The 23,698-nt window shown below is 35.4% G+C and overlaps 2 protein-coding genes across 2 annotated transcripts; both read right to left on the bottom strand.

The window, feature by feature from the left end:
- Positions 1–1,157: 1,157 nt before the first annotated feature.
- On the bottom strand, positions 1,158–8,127 carry lgals2a (lectin, galactoside-binding, soluble, 2a). Its single transcript, NM_212894.2, has 4 exons — positions 8,040–8,127; positions 4,335–4,414; positions 4,083–4,254; positions 1,158–1,686 (listed from the first exon to the last, which is right to left on the bottom strand). Exons 1-4 carry the CDS (start codon positions 8,043–8,045, stop codon positions 1,540–1,542), a joined length of 405 nt encoding a protein of 134 aa, NP_998059.2. The 5' UTR covers positions 8,046–8,127; the 3' UTR covers positions 1,158–1,539.
- Positions 8,128–14,641: 6,514 nt separating this feature from the next.
- Positions 14,642–21,753, bottom strand: lgals1l1 (lectin, galactoside-binding, soluble, 1 (galectin 1)-like 1). Its single transcript, NM_001005958.2, has 4 exons — positions 21,699–21,753; positions 18,424–18,503; positions 18,172–18,343; positions 14,642–15,204 (listed from the first exon to the last, which is right to left on the bottom strand). The coding sequence occupies exons 1-4, from the start codon at positions 21,702–21,704 to the stop codon at positions 15,058–15,060; spliced, it is 405 nt and encodes a 134-aa protein (NP_001005958.2). The 5' UTR covers positions 21,705–21,753; the 3' UTR covers positions 14,642–15,057.
- Positions 21,754–23,698: the final 1,945 nt, after the last annotated feature.

Raw genomic sequence — 23,698 nt, 5'->3', positions numbered from 1 at the left:
CAAAATATTTTAAATGTTTCTTAAAAAAATATATATTATGTTCAATGAAGGAAAATGTGTTGCATTTTTACCCAGACATTTAAAAATAACTTATTTTAGAGCAGTAATCACAATACCATGATAGCTTACTGTGAAAATATGATATTTTTATCCAAGGTTATCATATACCTATACACTGGCCCATGCCTAGATGGAACTAAAATTAAAAATGAAAATTCATTCATTCATTTTCTTTTCGGCTTAATCCCTTTATTAATCCGTGGTCACCACAGCAGAATGAACCGCCAACTTATTCAGCATATTTTACACAGCAAATGCCCTTTCATCTGCAATCCATCACACACATACACTACGGCCAATTTAGCTTACCAAATTCAACCCACGTGAACACGGGAAGAGCATGCAAACTCCACACTGCCTTCTGAACCAGCCAAGGTTTGGACCAGACTTTCTTGCTGTGAGGCAATCATGCTACCCACTATGCTACCGTGATGCCCTTAAACATAAAAATGCATTTTTTTTTAATAAAAGGACAAAATATGTTTGCAGTGAACATTAACAAGATCACAGTCAGATATATTTGAAATAAACAAGATTGAGTCTGTAAATCTAGCAAATAATGTTGTGTTACTTTTGACCCATCCATGTGTTACTGACAGAGTCAATATATGGGCAATTTATGTTTAATGTGAAATTATTATGAAGCTGTTCAACATTTGTTCAAAATACCACCTGGTGTTGATAGACAGCACTTATGAGTTAGTAACCACAGCAAAAAATATATTTCTGTCCAAAGCATGATCTTTTAAAAATAGGTTTTTATGGAAAATGGTAACCTACTTTCGTCCCGTTCTCCCCTACAACTTTGTTGCATTAACATATATTTATGCTTTGTTGTTATCAACCACAGAGAAAATGCATACATCAACATACCTTTGAATTGTGCTGTTTAGTCTCTCATGAACTGAATATTTCATTCATGTCATGAATGACATATTTAAAATAAACTGGCAGTGGGACTTCAAATTCCTGACATATACTTATATCAAGCACCTGACAGAATTAAAGGTTTTGTTTCATTGTAAAAGTTCTTACTCAGTTTGTGTCAATCCTTGACCTTGAATATGAAGCACAACTAAACTTAAAAACAGACTCAGTTTATTTGTGAAAACAGGATTTATTTTCATCTGCCAACAGCTGTAGTTTGTTAATTTGCTTTAGTTACAAAACATAATTAAGACCATGATGTCGTATTACAGAAAAATAGTCGGAAAAATAAACTATTAGTAAAACAGTCAAACTCTAGACAATGGTTAGCATGTACCGCTAAAGCTCATGACAATTTGCTGTAGTTGCGCTCCCTCTAGTGGTTTAGACAGGCAGTGCCACAGCAAAATTAAAATGCTGATTTGGCATACGAATGTGATTGAGATGCTCCAAATTTACTGAAAATTGTGGATAAAAGAGCTGCATAGTAACAAAATGCGCAGAATAATCCAAACTACATCAGATTATAACTGTGAGCCACTTATTATTAGTCTATTTAATTTCAACCCCTTGGATCCTGACTTCGCCTTCGAAATGCATATACTTATACTTCTCTGAGCCTTGACGGTTCGGGAAGTGGATTTCAGAACCATCAGGAAGAGTCACCAGAAATTCTTCATTGGTGAATGTGATTTTTATCTGAAGGGAAAAAAAAGGAATGAAAGAAATGAGAGTTTATGTTATCCACTTACAGTGCACGGTTGAATTACATGATGATGATTTTAGTCAGGGTGAAATCTAGATCACTGGCTTTAGAGAAAAAAATTGATTTAAAATTTAGAGGAACAAATAAAAATAATAGTCGGAGTGGAACAGACAGCACTGGCTATGAGATATTTACTGATGTGCCATGGCCTGAGAGATAGCAGATCAGCATGTGTTTAATATAAATAATATGTGTTTTACTCATGCTTATTGTCTGACCTCAGTCAGTGACACAGTCTGTGTGTGTGTGTGTGTGTGTGTGTGTGTGTGTGTGTGTGTGTGTGTGTGTGTGTGTGTGTGTGTGCGCGCGCGCGCGCGTGTGTGTGTGTGTGTGTGTGTGTTTTATGTTGACATTGTGGTATGAGGTGTTCACCTGTTCTTATTTAATACATTGTTTTTTTTAAGTTTAAATTGTGATGTTTTATTTATTTTCTTTTATTTAGATCATTTGATTGTTGTTATTTTTCTCCACACATTTCAAGATTTGGTGATGTTGTACTTTTATGGTCATGCCAATAAACCAATTTTGAAAAGAACAGATATATTCTCATTGTCAAAACCTCAGAGAACTGCAAACATGCTAATGAGTTGCTAAAATTAATATTTAAGAACAAGTTTGCTTTAAGTACTTTACCTTGAAGTGGCTTGATTGATAACTTAGAAAAAAATCTCTGATTATATAATCCAGATTGTGTGTAAGCAGTTACTATTCAGCTTATAGGGATATTTCACATCAATATAAATATTTACTCACTATTTAACCCCTCTTGGGTGGTTCAAAAGCTTTTAAAGTTTGTCAGTTGAAAACAAAAGAAGATATTTTGAAGAATGTAAGAAAACCAGTTGGCATTGACATCCATAGTAGGAATAAAAAAGTACTATGGAACTCAATGGATACCGGTTTCCAACATTTTTTTAAATATCTTTTTTTGTGCTCAGAACAAGTGGACAGAGAGCAAATGATGACAGAATTTTCATTCTTATGTGAGCTATTTTTTTAAGTTCATGCTTAAATAGCAATTCCTTAATTTTCCTTTCGGCTTAGTCCGTTTATTCATTAGTGATCACCACAGTGGAATGAACCGCTAACTTATCCAGCATATGTTTTACACAGCGGATGCCCTTCCAGATGCAACCCAGTACTGGGAAACATCAATACAAAATCATTCACACACATAAATTACGACCAATTTAGCTTATCCAATTCACCTATAACTCAGGTGTTTGGACTGTGGGAAAAACCGGAGCACCCGGAGGAAACCCACGCGAACACAGGGAGAACATGCAAACTCCACACACAATTGCCGAATGACCCAGCGGGACCTGGGTTAGGTCCAGGGACCTTCTTGCTGTGAGGCGACAGTGTTAACCACGAGCCACCGTTTCACCCTGCTTAAACAGCACCTCAATATAAATCACTATGAAATAAAAACTGATTTTATTTTGTGTATTAAATCAGTGTTTAATGTGCACATTATTATTGATTTCATTGACATTAAAACATGCCTTTGATGTAATCAATAAATTCCAGATGCAACAAAATCACTGATGATGAATTCAGTGCCTTGTGGGTGGGGCTACCTGAACTCAGACGAGACAAAACGTGCATCTGAAATTGCATACTCATGCACTATTCTACGCCATCTTGTAGTGCAAATAGTGTAAGTAGTGCACTCACACTAAAATATTCATGTTATTCCAACAAGAGTAAGTGTACTTTAAATACCCAGATGATGCCCTTTGTCATACATTAAAAAGGAAGTGTGAAGTGTGAATGATGGACATGTCACACACTTAACAGACGCAGCTTTGCTCAACTAGCGGAAGAGGCAGAGCTTTCGAGCACTAATGCTGGATTACTTAATTTATTTAGGATTGTGAAAGCAAAATTCTCCTACGAGAGTGTTTATACCTTTCTCCAGATTGTGAATGCAGTTTTACTCATGACAGGTATTATTTGGTAGTTTGGTCATTTACTTCTCTAATTTGGGAACCCTCAAACATCCTAAGGGAAACAGTTTGAATTTCCACTTAGTAAAAAAACCATTAGTGGTCCATTTGGAACTACACTACATACATATACTATGCTCTTGAGTGTGTAAGTGCATAAGTACATAATGTGCCATTTGGGGTTCAGCTATAGTCCTTTGAATGAGATCACAGCCTTAGCAAACCACTGTGTTCCAATCTATACCAATGAGTTAAAAACTATTCCCAACCTACATTTTATTTTTTGTTTGAAAGGCAATAAACTTGCCTTTACAAAGACAAAAATGATCAACTTCTTGTCATGCCAACTTCAGGTTTAATGTGAAAGTGTTGCATCTTGCCTGAAACTCCTTGTCCTGAATAAATGGAAAGTTGTTGTCTCTGTGCTCCTCACACCAGCTGCCGCTCTGGAATGAATTGCACACTATAGTGCACTGGTCCCCATGGGCATCAAATCGGGGATTCATGTGGAGAGCGATGTCTTCAGGGCTGTGACCAATGTTAATAGCAAAACTGCAAAAGGGAATATGGAAGATATACTTTTTATTGCTTTCAACATTCTAGATTCTAATAGCTGCATTTTGGAAACTTACTTTGTGGAATCAGGCTTTGGAACTCCTGTTATAGTCAGAGTCTGTCCAACTTTGAAGGACATATTCTGTATAAGCACACCCTAGAAGACAAAAAAGAGAGAGCGCACAGTGTGCTTAATTCCATATAAATAGATTTTCCTTTTGTATATCACACAGACTGATTAATCTGACACACACACACTACAGGTCTGGATAGCAGAACATGTGGATCCACTTAAATTTGACTTGTACAGGTGGGCAATGTGCCCAGTTGTTTTTTTGTTTTTTTTCCTGGACGCCAATGAGAGGCTTTTGTTATAATAATGGAGTAGACAAAATCAGCCTTGGCAATGAAGGTTGTCAAATGTTCCTATATGGACTGAAAGGAAAATCCTGATTCAATGGTAAAAGGCAAAGAGCCAGAGCTGAACTTTCAAAAAACTGCAGATGTGGCACTGCTGCTCTGGAGAAAAGCTGTGCATATATTCTGTAATGGCAACCATCAGATCACTAGCAACCACATAACAACACCCTATAGCAAACACTCACTGTATCATAGCAACCACATAACAACACCCTATATCAAACACTCACTGTATCATAGCAACCACATAACAACACCCTATATCAAACACTCACTGTATCATAGCAACCACATAACAACACCCTATAGCAAACACTCACAGTTTCCTGTAAAAACCTAGAAGTGATACAGCTTTGAATACTTTGCATGCTCACATTATTACAGTATAATTTTGATTTTCCTTAAAAAAAACACTACATTTAAAAAAGAATTATTGTAGATATGTATCTAAAATATGCACAGTAATCTGTCCTGAGTAAGGGTCCCAGATCATCAGTTAACTACACATATACCGGGAGTAATTTCCCATTAAAGCAATGTTACTGTAAAAAATATATATAATTAAACCATTTTAACAAAAATAACTGTAAGCAAAAGAAAGCAGGTGAAACACAGGCCTACTGTGTTTGATAATGAAAGGATGATCATCACGTGCACATGGTTAATGTTATACTGCTAATCTGTTCAAAGAATAATTAAAATGAAAGCAGTGACCGCTGCTGCTTACAAAATAATATGTGTATTTATTTTTCAATCTTGAGCTCCTGAAAGCAGCAGGACTGTGGGTGCACGATCACTGCTCTTTGTCCAGTCTATTTGAAAGGAAACCGATCGGACCAGTTGCGCTTCCTCTAGGCACGGTTGTTCGCGCAAGTAAACGGGAGCGCGCGCGATTTTTCGGAATTTACTTTCTTTTTTGCTGTTTTTCTCGCGCGAACACAGTTATTTTTGTCAGTCGTGCTGCAACTCAATTCTATGATCACATTTGCCCGATTAATATTGGGCCACCCTTATTGTCGAACCCTGCTTTTAAGAAAACTACAATTGAAAAATGATTTCTAACCAGCCAAAGTGGCTAGATGTCTGTCTAACCCGCCAGAGCTGAAATCTACCCGCATTTGGTGGGTTGATGTAAAGCCCTGTATATTATATATATATGTATATATATATATAATAAATGGCAAGTGTTGATGTTGTTTCTTGACTAAAGACCCAATTGACAAAGAGCAATTCCAATCTTTTTGTCTCATTCAATGTCCTTTTCAACAACAAAAAAAATTGCAATTGCATTTTTAAAGTTTTGAAAATAATCTTTGCTGTCTCTGTGTAAGGTAGGAAGATGTGATTTTGAAATAATTTGACAACCAAAACAACAATAGTGACTACAGGACTGTATGTGCATGTGCGTCTTTAAGAAGTGACATCACCACCTATACTGGCCTCCCATGCATAAAACAGCACTTCCAGAAAAGGGGACATTTTTTCCATATATGTCATTGTCGAAACTTAAGAACACGAAAAGAAAACATGTCTTTAAGTAAATAATTTTAAGTTAACATTCAATACAACTCTAAGATTTTAAAACTAAAATATTGATTACTAGGCTTCCTTAGACAACTGCAAAGTTTGTTTATTAACTTTACTTATCCACCAAATGCAGATAAGAAGTTACTGTATCTTATGATAATTCAGTCAGTAAATCAATGGACAAGCCATCTCTGAGAGAGCTGGTCATTGTTTAGAAGCCAAGTTTGAACAACAGCTGCCAAAATCAAACCTTATACTGTATACAAGACCTCTGTGACTCACAGCTGCCATGGAAAAGATTTATATAGCTGTTTAATGATGACAGAGAAGATGCAGACTGCAGCTGGCTGAACAGTAAAGAGAAAGAAAATGATCAGACAGAGAGATAGGAAGTGAAAAGTTTCTGAATAAGAATGTGAAAGCACAGATGTGTAGCAAAAGTGAATTCTTTCCACATTAGTCTTTGTACATTTTTGCAGAAGAAGCCCCTGCAGAATGACCCCTCCTATTCCTTCCTTAATATTCTGTTTAGCTGCAAAAGGGAAGAGGGACAGTGATGCTCAGGCTTTCAGTTCAGCATTGTGAGAAATCACTGAGTCATGCTGCTTTCTCTGAGCTAAGCTAAAGGCCTTTTTTCAATGCACCCAGACCATAGCTGGGCTTGAATTGGGCAGTCTTACTTCATTATTAGTAACGGCAGAAGACTGAACAGCAAAGTTAACGTCTGTCCTAAATTGAGCATGATTCACTTTTATTATTTGATTATGATGCAATTCTCAATAAACACATCAGCCAACTGATTTGAAATATAATTACATTTACGGCGAGAAACCAGCAGCCATTTCAGGGTCACAAGATCCTTTTGAAATCATCCTAATATGCTGATCTGATTTCTTACCACACAGTAAGAAACAGTTTCACAGTTCATGGCTTAATATATTTTAAAATATTTTTGAGGAGACACACTGTTTTCCATTCCACCATTTGTTCATGTACTTAACTTTTGCAAAAAAAAAAAGTTTTTCTGTAACTTGTGTTCTATTTCAAGCATCCTTGTGAAAGAAAATTACTAACTATTTTTACTTAATCTTGATGACCTCAAATTATAGCAAACTATATTCGGGATACTATATTTATATATATATATATATATATATATATATATATATATATATATATATATATATATATATATATACAACAAGGCCAAAGACATTAAAACTAAATTTTAAAAGAGGAAAGTGCTCAACTTTTTTACGAACCTCCCTTGTCCAAAGGGCTTTTCTAGTCACATGATGTCACACTCACACTATTATTCAAACCTTAATTTAATCAAAAAAATTGCTTTACTATATTATTTTTAAGGTTATTAACGTTTGAAATTAAACTCATTTTGCACTGCATTCATAAATAACTTATAAAGTAAATTATATATATATATATATATATATATATATATATATATATATATATATATATATATATATATATATATATATATATATATGAACACCAGTACATCATTATGATGAAATTTGATTAAGTTTTAGAAATAACCACACATAACAGTAAGTGTATTAAAGTTATGAGGGGTCACACCCATGAACAATGCACGTGGCTACAATATCTATAAGAAATAGCAAACAGACAAGACAACAGACTGTACAGCATCAACAAGCATAAGGACTTCGGATGCTTGGAGTAGGCAACATACTATATATTAGTAGAATTTAGACGAAACATTATGCCATATGCTCTCTTAATCATAAACAAATCTCATTCAGTCCATTTGACATAAAACTTAACAATAATATATCGACTTGTAATATACTCACGGCCATTTTGACGTCTTTTGAGACCTATTGTGAAGTGAAACGAAGAGTCAGGGAGAAAGTTGCGCAGTGCGAGGGCTTCTTATGCCCACTGTGTTCAGCTCTTCAGATGAGCGATCTTTGCTTCAGCCAATTAGATTTTTGTGTCTGTCCCACCTCGACCAATCGCAAGAAAAGGCATGCAGAGTTACTGTATGGGTCTATTTCTAGGCATACCCTTGTAATGCGCTATAAATACACCTAACTAATTAAAACTGAACGAATTTAAGCACTGTGAATGTTGGTGTACATTGCGAGAGACGACAATTGATGTAATTATACGCTTGTAAAGAATAACAAATGTACTTATAAGGCTTTATTAAAATATTTGGCTTCGGTCTACAATGTGATTGAACGCGTATTGCAGTTGACAGGCTTATGAAGAGAAGAAAAATGTCACAGGTTGTAAAACATACTGATCATATAATAAGTAGGAGTTGGTATTCTAGACTACAACAATAGTATTATTATGATTTTATTAGTGTATTACATTGGCATCATTGATCATAACATGTTACAAGGGCCAACACTAACAGTAAGCTTTCTTTCACAGAACAAACAGTACAACAGCAGAAACAGCACAGAAACACCAACAGTGAGAGACAGACAACAACAGAGAACAGACAGAGACAGAGAAAATCTGCCATCAATTAGTTTTATAAAATGAAAAGAGAAAAATATATTTAGCTTTTTTTTTTTTTTTTTATAAATTCTTCATGGTATTTCCCAAAAATGATATTCTTTCATTTGTTCTCATTTTAAAAATACACTGTATATGTTATGATAAAATGTCAAATAAAATTGAAATTTAGGCTTTTCTGCACACAATCACTCAACATTGCTGCACATTTCTGCAACTATCACCAATACTCCACAACTACAGTATCACCATCACTCAGATTAGGTCCCCACCCCACCTCTTAGACCAGAATTTCACCCTTGTTCATGTCAAATAAATATGTGCTGCTCACATGCCACTTATGCGTTGTGTTGTACTGAGAAACGCCCCTGCCGTAAAATACACCCCTTTCATAGACTTTCATTAGAACTGTCAGTCTTCTGTAAGGTAAAGATTAACTGTGTTATTAAAAAGATTGTATCAATTTCAGCTATGCATATTTCAGAGGGGGTGCATTTTATGCAGGGGTAACAGTCTTTTATGTAGGCCACAGGTGTCAGCCTGCAGTGAGTTTTGCAAGTCTAAAGTTTAAACAATATGATGATCTATTTTTGACTAATGACTCCTTATAGATTATTATTTATTTTATTTTATTTAAATATTTTTTGCATGAAGCAGAAAGGAAGGATGAGGTCAGGGAGTTTAGACCATTCATTCATTTTCTTTTCTGCTAGTCCCTTTATTAATCTGGGGTTGCCACAGTGGAATGAATCGCAAACTTATCCATCATACGTTTTATGCAGCGGATGCCCTTTTAGCTACAGCCCATCCCTGGGAAACATCCATACACTCTCATTCACACACATACTGTAGGAGCCATTTGGCAACTTTTCATTGTTCCACTAAGTGGTGCTCTTTAAACAGGCTTTATAAGTGGGAACGAATATTCAGGTAACAGGTGATGCTAGACGGAGGGGAGCACATTTTTGACCACACACTCTCACACACAGAGCCACACACACTCACACACAAACAATCGCACACACATATGCACACACGTTCATTTACGCTTTAGCGTGACGATTTGTTTTGTTGGCTTGTAAGTCACGATATGTGGCAGTGTTTGATGTTTACGAACGAAAACTTACCTGGAAGGAAACTTGTGAACTATTGGAGTGTGCAACTGCAATAAACCTAAATATCTATGGAAACAAGTAGGCCTATACTGTTCATTGCATTTACAGTTCATCAGCCAAGAGTGCCTGTCTAACAACATGTCAGGGACTTCAAGCAAAAGGCTTAGCCTCTACACATACACTAGGGACAATTTGGAGTTCAGACTTAATAAACCTAATTCTTGGCCATGAGTCGGGTCTAATGCCGAGTTCAGACTGCATGATTTTCAAAGTAGTCGTGTCGCAGATGTTTTCACACAGCATGACTATCTGGGCTAGCGTTTCGTCGCTGCTTTGTTTACACTGCAAGATGGATCAGTGACAGGGACTTTCACATTGCATGACTTTACTATAGGAAGAATCGCCGACAACTTCGTCTCACAGCCAAAAACACAGTATATATTTTGTTATTAACTACATAATGTGAAAGAAGCCTTTAATGGGGTAGAAAATGTACATATTTGCTCACCTGGGTTTAAAGGGAATTAGCCATTTCTCTTCAACATTGATAATAAACTAATTTTCTTCTGGATGAAACGTCAAACAGACACGGTTGCTCCTGAGTCCTGTCAAACCTCCACTAGTTTTTCCTCCATTTTGTGAGTCCAAATAAACCGAAAATGAGCGCTTTTAACTTTGCCTGTGATTTTAGGCATTTGTCGGAGATTTCTCAAATCGGGGCTAAAATCACGCAGTCTGAACTAGGCATAAGACAACACACAACAGATAATTCTATAAAACATTTTTTTGTGTGTGTGTGTGTGTGTTCTTTACAATTGTCTATAGAATTTCATTCTAATGAAATTAACATATTTATATATATTTATTAATAGGCCTATATTTATAAATTCTTAAATGATCTTAGCATATCACTTCAGTCTTTACATTGTTTTCCAGATACATTTAGAATATATTTTTTATTTATTTAGAATAGAATAATAAATGGATAATAATACTTTTATTTATAATAAAATTTTTTTATAAAAAGTATTTATTCAAATAATATAGAATTTTTATAGATTTATAAATAGGGCGTGGTTTGGTTTGGGCGTGGCTTGTGGGCATAGAGGTGGGGCATAAATTCTCACCCTATGCTAAAGCCAAAAGCTGGCAGCCTTGGTTCACAGGTAACGTGTTTTGACTGAGTGCAAAGAGAAGTTAATAATTAATGTAACCACATACATTCTGTATATTGACTGATCGTTTGCCTTTATTTTCCATAATGTATAAACTTATTGTGCATTATACTTTCATAATGGCTATTATTGATTATTAAAACTGACATTCAGCAAAGCAGAGGGTTTCGTATTTTAAATGAAAATGAGGCAGCTCCCACTTGTATTCGCTCCATTTGGAGTGGATCTCAGTTGGACGGCAAAAGAATACCACGCGAGGTCCATTAACGCTCTTATCTTTTATTCTCAATCACCTCCCTTGGTCCCAAATCATGAATCAGCAAATAATCGTGTACATGGAATCCTTGACTGGTAAATTACCCTGCACTGGTACCCTGACTGGGACTAGTCCACAACGTATGACGTGTCGTTGAGATTGCGATTCATTCATTGGTTCACCTGATTTAAGTTTTCGCGCTTTAGAACTTCTGTTAACGTTAAAGGAACATACTGCGCCTGAAACCGCATAATTAAGATTACCAAATAAAATAATATTTATTTTAATTAATATTATTTACTCACATATCAGACCTCAAGACTGTAGACTGCTAAAGTTATAACAAACTACATTTAATGTATTCTCTGATTGTAATTATGAGTCGCTCCTGTCTAGACGGGCTGCATTTACTCTGCATGGTTCAAGTGCAATTAATGTAAAAGCTCTAAAAGACATCATTAAAGATATCATATGCTCGTGCCAGTAATCAACATTTACCAAGATCTAGAATTCAATGGCTATTAGTGAAAACCGAGTGTGCCTCGAGAAGCGACCGGAAAGGGGAATCTGAGGGCTCTTTTGTCGCCCCCTGGTGGATGGATAATAGTCATAAACATACCCTTTTCCATGAAAGCGAATGTAATTTTAGTCAAAGTTTTAAAGGACATAACACTTTCAGTAATACCACGATCTGTGCTCATTTTTATGATAAGCTTGATTTTACTTTTTAGCTAATTTGATAAGGCACAGCACTGTGAGGCAGCACTGTTGTTAGTAGACATCATAAAATAATATCATAGCTCACTGAAGATTTAAGTTTCAATTGTTTAAAATGTGAATCTGTTAGCTGACTACATATATCTGCTTATTTAATTTTATTGAGTAAAATATTTCTCTATGCAGATTAAATTAATAAAATTTAAAAAATACAATTTGACTAATGTGGTATCATTCCATCTCCAAATCCATATTTAAAATAATAATAATAATAATAATAATAGTTCTTATTTTATCTTTATCAATAGGAAATATTTAGGGCATTGAGTTCTTCCTGTGGAAAAGATGGAAGCCGGTGTTCAATTTCGCTGGTGTGGGAGGATCAATGTGGTCTTGAGAATGTTAGAACATTTTTTATTTATTTATTTACTTTTTCATAATTGCTTAATCCAGGACACACAAATAATTCGTAATATGATCATGTCCTTGTTCTTTTTGATGAAAAAAAAATCTCAAATAAATTAATGAAATATTTCTAGCATGAAGAACAACATGTATCCTGGAAGTGGATGACATGGTGATTTTTTCTTTGTCTCAATTATTAACCTCTGCTCAAACACCAAAGATATACAGACTTCTCATTTAATCATTCAACAAATTGCCAGATATTTATATCCAAAGCTACTTACAAATAAAGACTTACCTTTTCAGCAAATACTGACTACAATTAGGGGAGAGTAGGGATGAAAGTAAAGTGATTTTTTTCAAAGCACTGACAACATTTGCTTTCCAGGCTATAACAGCACATTCAGCATGCATCCCTTGATGGAGCTGCCAAATATCATGTAATTTCAGCACCGTGTACCGAATTTAGCTCCAAATTTCAGTTTTTAAGTGCAAAAAGTAAATTATAGCGGTTCTTTTCTCCTTATTACAAATTTAGTTTCTCCTTTCATGTATCACACTAATGATCAATCTGCAGGTGATTCAGTGCAATAACACATCCTTAAGTTTGAAATGTCAGAGTTTTTTCATTGTAAAAGTAAATCAGATTTAAATGGTGAGAGTTCCTTTGAGGACAAAAGTAACACTGTTATTTATGTCACACTGATTTTAGCCAAACCTTATTTTTCACTTCCACCTTAGAGTTTGCCATGTTTAAATTCATATGTTTATAAAAAAAGTTATGCATATTGCCAATAATAATAATAATTATAATAATAAATGCATAAACATTGTAGAATTTTTCAACATTTTGAATTGTTGGATTGCTTTTGAAACATTTGAACTATTTGACAACCAATTTTAAAGTTTACCGTGGTTTGAAAAAGTCAAGGTTTTAAAACCGCTAAAATCTTCTGTTATACCATTCCTAAAGCAGATGTACGTGTGTTTTGTGTGTGTTTTTTTAGTGCTTTAAAGAAATCTGTGTTTTAAAAAGTAACGAAGAGAGCAGAAGTCAATCATTTATTTGAATTATGTATCCTGACGGGTTTACTGTTACAAAATATTTTAAATGTTTCTTAAAAAAATATATATTATGTTCAATGAAGGAAAATGTGTTGTATTTATACCCAGACATTTAAAAATAACTTATTTTAGAGCAGTAATCACAATACCATGATAGCTTACTGTGAAAATATGATATTTTTATCCACGGTTATCATATACACTGGCCCATGCCTATAGATGGAACTAAAATTAAAATTTTTTTCATTTTCTTTTCGGCTTAATCCCTTTATCAATCAGGGATTGCCACAGCGGAATGAACTGCCAACTTATTCAGCATATGTTTTACGCAGCGAATGCCCTTTCATTTGCATCACGCACATACATACACTACGGCCAATTTAGCTTACCCAATTCATTCTTTAGACTTGTGGAGGAATCCGGAGCATCCGGAGGAAACCCACATAAACACAGGGAGAGAATCCAAACTCTACACTGCCAACTGAACCAGGTGAGGTTCGAACCAGTGACCTTCTTGCTGTGAGGCAATCATGCTACCCACTATGCTACCGTGATGCCCTTAAATATAAAAATGCTTTTTTTTTCCAAAATAAAGGACAAAATATGTTTGCAGTAAACATTAACAAGATCATAGTCAGATATGTTTGAAATAAACAAGTCAGTAAATCTAGTAAATATTGTTGTGTTACTTTTGACCCACCCATGTGTTACTGACAGAGTCAAAAGGAATATGGGCAATTTATGTTTAATGTGAAATTATAATTTCACATTAAACATAAATTGTCCATAGTTACTTTTATTATGAAGCTGTTCTACATTTGTTCAAAATACCACCTGGTATTGATAAACCACACTTATGAGTTAGTAACCACAGCAAATATATTTCTGTCTAAAACATGATCTTTTAAAAATAGGTTTTTATGAAAAATGATAGCCTATCTTCGTCCCGTTCTCCCCTACAACGTTATTGCATTAACATATATTTATGCTTTGTTGTTATCAACCACAGTTTAGTCTTTCATGCACTGAATATTTCATTCATGTCATGACCTATTTAAAATAAACTGGCAGTGGGACTTCGAATTCCTGACATATACTTATATCAAGCACCTGACAGAATTAAAAGGTTTGTTTCATTGTAAAAGTTCTTACACAGTTTGTGTACATCCTTGACCTTGAATTAGAAGCACAACTAAACTTAAAAACAGACTCAGTTTATTTGTGAAAACAGGATTTAATTTCATCTGCCAACAGCTGTAGTTTATTAATTTGCTTTAGTTACAAAACAGAATTAAGACCATGATGTCGTATTACAGAAAAATAGTCGGAAAAATAAACTATTTGTAAAACAGTCAAACTCTAGTCTAGAGTCTAGACAATGGTTAGCATGTACCGCTAAAGCTCATAGCAATTTGCTGTAGTTGCGCTCCCTCTAGTGGTTTAGACAGGCAGTGCCACAGCAAAATTAAAACGTTGATTTGGCATACAAATGTGATTGAGATGCTCCATAGTGACTAAAAAATGGTGAATAAAAAATCAGCAAAGCAATGAAATGCACAGAATAATATAGAATTAATCAGATTATAACTGTGAGCCACTTTTTATTAGTCTATTTAATTTCAATCCCTTGGATCCTGGCTTGGCCTGTAAAATTCATATACTTGTACTTCTCTGAGCCTTGACGGTTAGGGAAGTTGATTTCCGAACCATCAGGAAGAGTCACCAGAAATTCTTCATTGGTGAATGTGATTTTTATCTAAAGGAAGAAAAGGAATTAAAGAAATGAGAGTTTATGTTATCCACTTACAGTTGAATTACATGATGACAATTTTAGTCAGGGGGAAATCTAGATCACTGGCTTTAGAGAAAAAAATAGATTTAAAATTTAGAGGAACAAATAAAAATAATAGTCGGAGTGGAACAGACAGCACTGGCTGTGAGATATTTACTGATGTGCCATGGCCTGAGAGATAGCAGATCAGCATGTGTATAATATAAATGATATGTGTTTTACTCATGCTTATTGTCTGATCTCAGTGACACAGAATGTGTGTGTGTGTGTGTGTGTGTGTGTGTGTGTGTGTGTGTGTGTGTGTGTTTTATGTTGACATTGTGGTATGAGGTGTTCACCTGTTCTTATTTAATACCTTGTTTTTTTTAAGTTGAAATTCATTCATTCATTTTCTTGTCGGCTTAGTCCCTTAATTAATACGGGGTCGCCACAGCGGAATGAACCGCCAACTTATCCAGCAGGTTTTTACACAGCGGATGCCCTTCCAGCCGCAACCCATCTCTGGGAAACATACACACACACACACTCATACACTACGGACAATTTAGCCTACTGTGGGGGAAACCGGAGCACCTGGAGGAAACCCATGCGAACGCAGGGAGAACATGCAAACTCCACACAGAAACGCCAACTGAGCCGAGGATCGAACCAGCGACCCTCTTGCTGTGAGGCGAACGTGCTACTCACTGCGCCACTGCGTCGCCTAAGTTGAAATTTATTTATTTATTTCTTTTATTTTATTTAGATCATTTGATTGTTGTTATTTTTCTCCACACATTTCAAGATTTGGTGATGTTGTATTTTTATGGTCATGCCAATAAACCAATTTTGAAAAGAACTGATATATTCTCACTGTCAAAACCTCAGAGAACTGGAAACATGCTAATGAGTTGCTAAAATTAATATATTAAAATTAAGAACAAGTTTGCTTTAAGCATTTTACTTTAAAGTGGCTTGATTGATAACTTTAAAAAAAATCTCTGATTATATAATCCAGATTGTGTGTAAGCAGTTACTATTCAGCTTAAAGGGATAGTTCATTTCAATATAAATATTTACTCACTATTTAACCCCTCTTGGGTGAATCAAAAGCTTTTAAAGTTTGGCGGTTGAAAACAAAAAAAGATATTTTGAAGAATGTTAGACACAGGTAGGCACTGACATCCATAGTAGGAATAAAAAGTACTATGGAACTCAATGGATAGCAGTTTCAAACATTTTTTTTTCAGATTAAGTGGACAGAGATCTGAAGAAATGATGACAGAATTTTCACTCTTAGATGAGCTATATTTTTAAGTTCATGCTTAAACAGCATTCATTCATTTTCCTTTCAGCTTCATCTCTTTATTCATCAGTGATCACCACAGTGGAATGAACTGGGAACTGGGAAACATCAATACACACTCTATCACACACATACACTATGACCAATTTAGCTTATCTAATTCACCTATAACGCACGTGTTTGAACTGTGGGGAAAACTGGAGGAAACCCACACGAACAGGGGGACAACATGCAAAATCCACACACAAATGCCAACTGACCTTGCCAAGACTCAAACCAGGGACCTTCTTGCTTTGAAGTGACAGTGCTAACCACGAGTCACCGTTTCGCCCTGCTTAAACAGCACCTCAATTTAAATCAATATAAAATTAAAACTGATTTTATTTTGTCTATTAAATCAGTGTTTAATGTGCGCATTATTATTGATTTCATTGACATTAAAATATTCCATTAATTTAATCAATAAGAGCGACGCAGTGGGGCAGTAGCTAGTGCTGTCGCTTCACAGCAAGAAGGCCGCTGGTTGAGCCTCGGCTGGGTCAGTTGGCGTTTCTGCGTGGAGTTTGTATGTTCTCCCTGCGGTTGCATGGGTTTCCTCCGGGTGCTCTGGTTTTCCCCACAGTCCAAAGACATGTGGTACAGGTGAATTGGGTAGGCTAAACTGTCCGTAGTGTATGAATGTAAATAAGTGTGTGGATGTTTCCCAGAGATGGGTTGTGGCTGGAAGGGCATCCGCTGTGTAAAAACGTGCTGGATAAGCTGGCAGTTCATTCCGCTGTGCAACCCCGGATTAATAAAGGGACTAAAAAAACAAGAAAATGAATTAATGAATGAATGTAATCAATAAATTCCTGATGCAACAAAATCTCTTCTCTGATGATGAATTCAGTGCCTTGTGGGTGAGGCTACCTGTCACTCAGACGAGACAAAACGTGCATCTGAAATTGAAAATCTGAATACTTATGCACTATTCTACACCCTCTTGTAGTGTAAATAGTGTAAGTAGTGCACTCACACTGAAATATTTATATTATTCCAACAAGAATAAGTGTACTTTAAATACCCAGATGATGTCCTTTGTCATACATTAAAAAGGAAGTGTGATGTGTGAATGATGGACATGTCACACACTCAACAGTCGCAGCTTTGCTCACCTAGCGGAAGAGGCAGAGCTTTCGGGCACTAATGCTGGATTACTTCATTTATTTAGGATTGAGAAAGCAAAATTCTTCTACGAGAGTGTTTATACCTTCGCCAGATTGTGAATGCAGTTTTACTCATGACAGGTATTATTTGGTCATTTGTTTCACTAATTTGCTAACCCTCAAACATCCTAAGGGAAATGGCTAGAATTTCTGCTTAGTAAAAATAAACCCATTAGTGGTCCGTTTAGGATGACACTACATACATATACTATGCTGTTGAGTGTGTAAGTGCATAAGTACATAGTGTGCCATTTGGGGTTCAGCTATAGTCCTTTGAATGAGATCACAGCCTTAGCAAACCACTGTGTTCCAATCTATTTCCAATGAGTGAAAAACTATTACCAACCTACATTTTATTTTTTTGTTTGAGAGGCAATAAACTTGCCTTTACAAAGACAAAAATTCCAACTTCAGGCTAAATGTGAAAGTGTTGTGTCTTGCCTGAAACTCCTCGCCCTGAACAAATGGAAAGTTTTCGTCTCTGTGCTCCTCACACCAGCAGTCATTCTGGAATGTATTGCACACTATAATGCACTGGTCCCCATGGGCATCAAATCGGGGATTTATGTGGAGAGCGATGTCTTCAGAGCTGTTACCAATGTCAATGGTAAACCTGCAAAAGAGAAAGTGGAAGATATACTTTTTATTGCTTTTAACATTCTAGATTCTAATAGCTGCATTTTGGAAACTTACTCTGGGGATTCAGGCTTGGGGACTCCTGTAAGAGTCAGAGTCTGTCCAACCTTAAAGGCCATATTCTGTATAAGCACAGTCTAGAAGACAAAAAAGAGAGAGCGCACAGTGTGCTTAATTCCATATAAATAAATGTTCCTTTTGTATATCACACAGACTGATTAATCTGACACACACACACACACACACACACACACACACTACAGGTCCAGATAGCAGAACATGTGCATCCTCTTAAATTTGACTTGTACGGGTGTCTGGAGAAAAGCTGTGCATATATTCTGTAATGGCAACCATCAGATCACTAGCAACCACATAACAGCACCGTATAGCAAACACTCACTTTATCATAGCAACCACATAACAACACCCTATAGCAAACACTCACAGTTTCCTAATGTAAAAACTAGAAGTGACACAGCTTCGGATACTATGCATGCTCACATCAATATAGTATAATTTTAATGACACTGACTGTACAATAATCACTATTATATTTTAGTGTGAGGGGTAGGTTCAGGGTAGGGTAGATGTTCATAAAACACATTGATGGGTCATTTAAAAAATAATATAAATAATTGCTGTTAACTTCTGGCCATAGCTGTGCCGCTTCTAGCAACAACCACATACTAACAATAACCTAGCAATCATAGCAACACTATAAATACACAAATTCATTTGCAACAGCATAGCAACAATATTTTATAGATACCCCCTAAAATATAGTATATGGACCAACCTAATGTCTCATAGGTATTTTCTGAATAGGTATTATAAATATATATTTCTAATATATATTTGCCATGATGACAGTAAATAATATTTTAATAGATATGTTCAAGAAACATCTAAAAATCAAAGGGGGATAATAATTCTGACCTCAACTGTATATATACATACACACACCCTACTGAAAAATAACAGCTAAAACAGCTAGTTTTAGCTGATCGACCAGCCTGGTTTTAGAGGGGGTTTTGTCATTTCCAGCCTGGTCTTAGCTGAGAGCCCTGCCAAAACAAGCTATGTCCAGCTTAAACCAGGCTGGTTTAAGCTGTTTTTTTTCAGCAGCGTATATATATATATATATATATATATATATATATATATATATATATATATATATATATATATATATATATATATATATATATATAAATATATATATATATATATATATATATATTAGAAAGTGTTAAGCTTGGATGGGCAAGTGTTGATGTTGTTTCTTGACTAAAGACTTAGCTGATCCAAATCTTTTTGTCTCAATCAATGTCATTTTCAGCTTAAAAAAAGAGGAAAACTTTCAAATACATTTGCATCTGTGTAAAGTAGGAAAATGTGATTTTGTGATAATTTGACAACCAAAACAATGGTGACTACAGGACTGTATGTGCACGTGTGTAATGTTTCTTTACGAAGTGACATCACCACTGGCCTCCCATGTATAAAACAAGTTGCAGAAAAGAGGACATTTTTTTCTTCTATGTCATTGCCGAAACTGTTAAGAAACATGAAAAGACAAAACTTTTTTTAATTAAATAATTTTAAGTTAACATAGCAAAACTTTAGGGTTTTAAAACTAAAATATTGGTTAGGCTTCCTTAAACCAACTGCAAAGTTTGTTTATTAACTTTACTTATCCACCATATGCAGATAAGAAGTTACTGTATCTTATCGTAGCTACCAAAATCAAACCTTACTGTATACAAGACTTCTGTGACTCACAGCTGCCACGAAAAGCAGATTTATATAGCTGTTTAATGATGACAGAGGAGATGCAGACTGCAGCTGGCTGAACAGTAAAGAGAAAGAAAATGATCAGACAGAGAGATAGGAAGTGAAAAGTTTCTGAATAAGAATGTAAAAGCACAGATGTGTAGCAAAAGTGAATTCTTTCCACATTAGTCTTTGTACATTTTTGCAGAAGAAGCCCCTGCAGAATGACCCCTCCTATTCCTTCCTTAATATTCTGTTTAGCTGCAAAAGGGAAGCAGGACAGTGATGCTCAGGCTTTCAGTTTAGCATTGTGAGAAATCACTGAGTCATGCTGCTTTCTCTGAGCTAAGCTAAAGGCCTCTTTACAATGCAGCTGAGCTTGAATTGGGCAGTCTTACTTCATTATTAGTAACGGCAGAAGACAGCAAAGTTAACGTCTGTCCTAAATTAAGCATGATTCACTTTTATTATTTGATTATGATGCAATTCTCAATAAACACATCAGCCAACTGATTTGAAATATAATTACATTTACGGAGAGAAACCAGCAGCCATTTCAGGGTCACAAGATCCTTTTGAAATCATCCTAATATGCTGATCTGATTTCTTACCACACAGTAAGAAACAGTTTCACATTTCATGGCTTAATATATTTTAAAATATTTTACACACTGTTTTTCATTAGCATCATTTTTTCCACTATTTGTTCATGTACTTTTGCAAAAAAATACAAAGTTTTTCTGTAACTTTTGGTCTATTTCAAGCATCCTTGCAAAAGAAAATAACTAACTTTTTTTTACCTAATCTTGATGACCTCAAATTATAGCAAACTATATTTGGGATACTATATATACATATATATAGTATATATATATATATATATATATATATATATATATATATATATATATATATATATATATATATATATATATATATATATATATATATAAATATATATATATATATATATATATATATATATATATATATATATAACAAGACCAAAGACATTAAAACTAAATTTTAAAAAGTGCTCAACTTTTTAGGAACCTCCCTTTTCCAAAGAATTTTAGGGCTTTTCTAGTCACATGATGTCACACTCACACTATTATACAAACATTAATAACAATTTAATCCAAAAATTGCTTTACTATTATTATTATTTTAAGTCTAAAGTTTGAAATTAAACTCATTTCATATATTCATGAATAAATTAATTAATATGGACAATATATATATATATATATATATATATATATATATATATATATATATATATATATATATATATATATATATATATATATATATATAAAATAAAAATAAGCACCATCACAACATTATGATGAAATTAGAAATAACCACATATAACAGTAAGTGTATTGAAGTTATGAGGGGTCACACCTATGAACAATGCACGTGGCTACAATATCTATAACATTCTACAATATGGCATACTATTGCATACTGCTATATGCTCTCTTACTCATAAACAAATCTTATAGTCCATTTGACATAAAACCTATCAATAATATATCGAGTTGTAATATACTCACGGGCATTTTGACGTCTTTTGAGACCCTTTGTGAGGTGAAATGAAGTGTCAGGTAGAAAGTTGAGCAGTGTGAGGGCTTCTTATATACCCACTGTGTTCAGCTCTTCAGATGGGTGATCTTTGCTTCAGCCAATTAGATTTCTTTGTCTGTCCCACCTTGACCAATCGCAAAAAAAAAGAGACACTGCTCGCTGCAGAGCCATTTAAGCAGAGCTGAGCTCCAGCGAGGGGGAGCATGAGCTCTCACTCCTCCTCTTATAAGCTATTTTAATGTGTACACCAACCCTACCCCCAGTGACATTACTCGTAGAAGTGCAAGAAAGGAGGAGCGAGAGCTCAAGCTTCCCCTCGCTGGAGCTCAGCTCTGCCCAAATGGCTCTGCAGTGAGCACCACTTGAAAAAAAGGCATGCAGAATTACTGTATAGCGTCTATTTGTAGGCATACCCTTGTAATGCGCTATAAACACACCTAATTAAATAAAACTGAACGAATTTAAGCACTGTGAATGTTGGTGTACATTGCGAGAGATGACATTTTATGTAATTACGCTTGTAAAGCATAACAAATGTACTTATTAAGGCTTTAATAAAATATTTGGCTTCGGTTTACAATGTGATTGAACGCGTATTGCAGTTGACAGGCTTATGAAGAGATGAAAAATGTCACAGGTTGTAAAACATACTGATCATATAATAAGTAGCAGTTGGTATCGGAGGTGATGTATTTGTGGTCTGTATGCTGGAATACTCGGCATTTTGGGGCTGGTGACATTAGGGTGTGGCACTGCCAATTTGCGCTGCTTTGCGAAAGTGACGAGCACATTAACATGAACGTGTTGTTTGCTTAGTCTAAACCTACAACCGAGCTTTCCCAGCAAAATAGAAGCTGATACGTTTTTGAAAGGGGCAAACTGTTTTTATAGTGCTGCGGGTTGAGACTGTCACACAGACCGCAAACTGGAAATGTTTTGGAGACGTAAAAAACATTCATTTTCTCTGGCAACAAGGTAATAGTGTTTTTTATCTACTTCCGATCTATTTAATGAATCCTTGTTTGACCAAAAAGTAGGGGAGATTCAGACAGTGGCAAGAGTTTTTGCATTTCCTTCAGTTTCTCAGAAACTCAACATTTTAATATAATAAACCCCTCACATCTATTGGACACCCACAGATGGCTATAATTTGTGTACACTGTAAAAAAAATAATAGTGAGTCACACAGTGAACAAAGGATCGCGCAACGTCACATAGCTGCAGCTATGTTGCGGTGAATCAAAACCAGTACTATAATGACTCTTAGATGATTCTGTTTTTCAAATTAATCATTTAGGTTAAAACACATGAACTGAAACAATCTGAATCGGCATTCATTGAAGCAGTTTATGCAAATGTTAGGGGCTCTGCACATTCAGTGGGTGCCAAATGAGCGCGATAAGGTTGGTTTTGTCTTCGATATGCCTGACACATTCAGTGATAGACAATAGCTCAGACGGTGATAGACAGATTGGCAATAACTCAAAAACCGCTTACCCTAAAAGGATCTAAAGTGTGTGTCTTTTATTTCGCTCGACATTACGACCACTGCTCCGTTTGAGGCCTCGCAATCTGCTTTTAGCCAGGAGAGCTCGCGTTAAGAGGAGCTCTGGTTGAGAACTACTTGCAGACAAAACTCTTTGTCGATGAGATGAAATTCTCTCTTTCTCTCCCTATCCATTCCTGTGACTTCCCTTCGCACTCAAATGGCCAAGGGAGTAAAAGAGAGAGCGAGAAAGAGGATGAGGGATGAGAGGGAGGGAGTTCCTATGATAATGCTGGAAAGACCTCAGGTTCTTTTCGCTTCACCCCCACTTGCTGTCGTTTTAGAGGCATTCCTCAGCTGAGCATGTTGCTTCCTGCACACTTTGACATGCTTAAAAATTTGCATTTAACAGCAAAGTGCTACCTGTGCAGTAGTCTATTTGATTAGACCTTCATAAAAAACAGTAATGGTGCTTGATGATCT

This window comes from Danio rerio, chromosome 3 (assembly GCF_052040795.2).
Source record: "Danio rerio strain M-AB ecotype USA chromosome 3, GRCz13ab, whole genome shotgun sequence".
In the NCBI taxonomy this organism is placed as follows: Eukaryota; Metazoa; Chordata; class Actinopteri; order Cypriniformes; family Danionidae; genus Danio; species Danio rerio.
The sequence above is the reverse complement of the archived record's forward strand: the minus strand, read 5'-3'. Positions and strand labels throughout refer to the sequence as shown.

Bases quoted from the DNA above. Each gene is read 5' to 3' on its own strand.
- lgals2a (NM_212894.2), bottom strand. The intron at 4,255-4,334 runs GTAAGTTTCCAA...TCCCTTTTGCAG, and splicing joins CCAAAGCCTGATTCCACAAA to TTTTGCTATTAACATTGGTC. The intron at 1,687-4,082 runs GCAAGATGCAAC...TTTTCCCTTCAG, and splicing joins TTCAGGACAAGGAGTTTCAG to ATAAAAATCACATTCACCAA.
- lgals1l1 (NM_001005958.2), bottom strand. The intron at 18,344-18,423 runs GTAAGTTTCCAA...TCTCTTTTGCAG, and splicing joins CCCAAGCCTGAATCCCCAGA to GTTTACCATTGACATTGGTA. The intron at 15,205-18,171 runs GCAAGACACAAC...TTCTTCCTTTAG, and splicing joins TTCAGGGCGAGGAGTTTCAG to ATAAAAATCACATTCACCAA.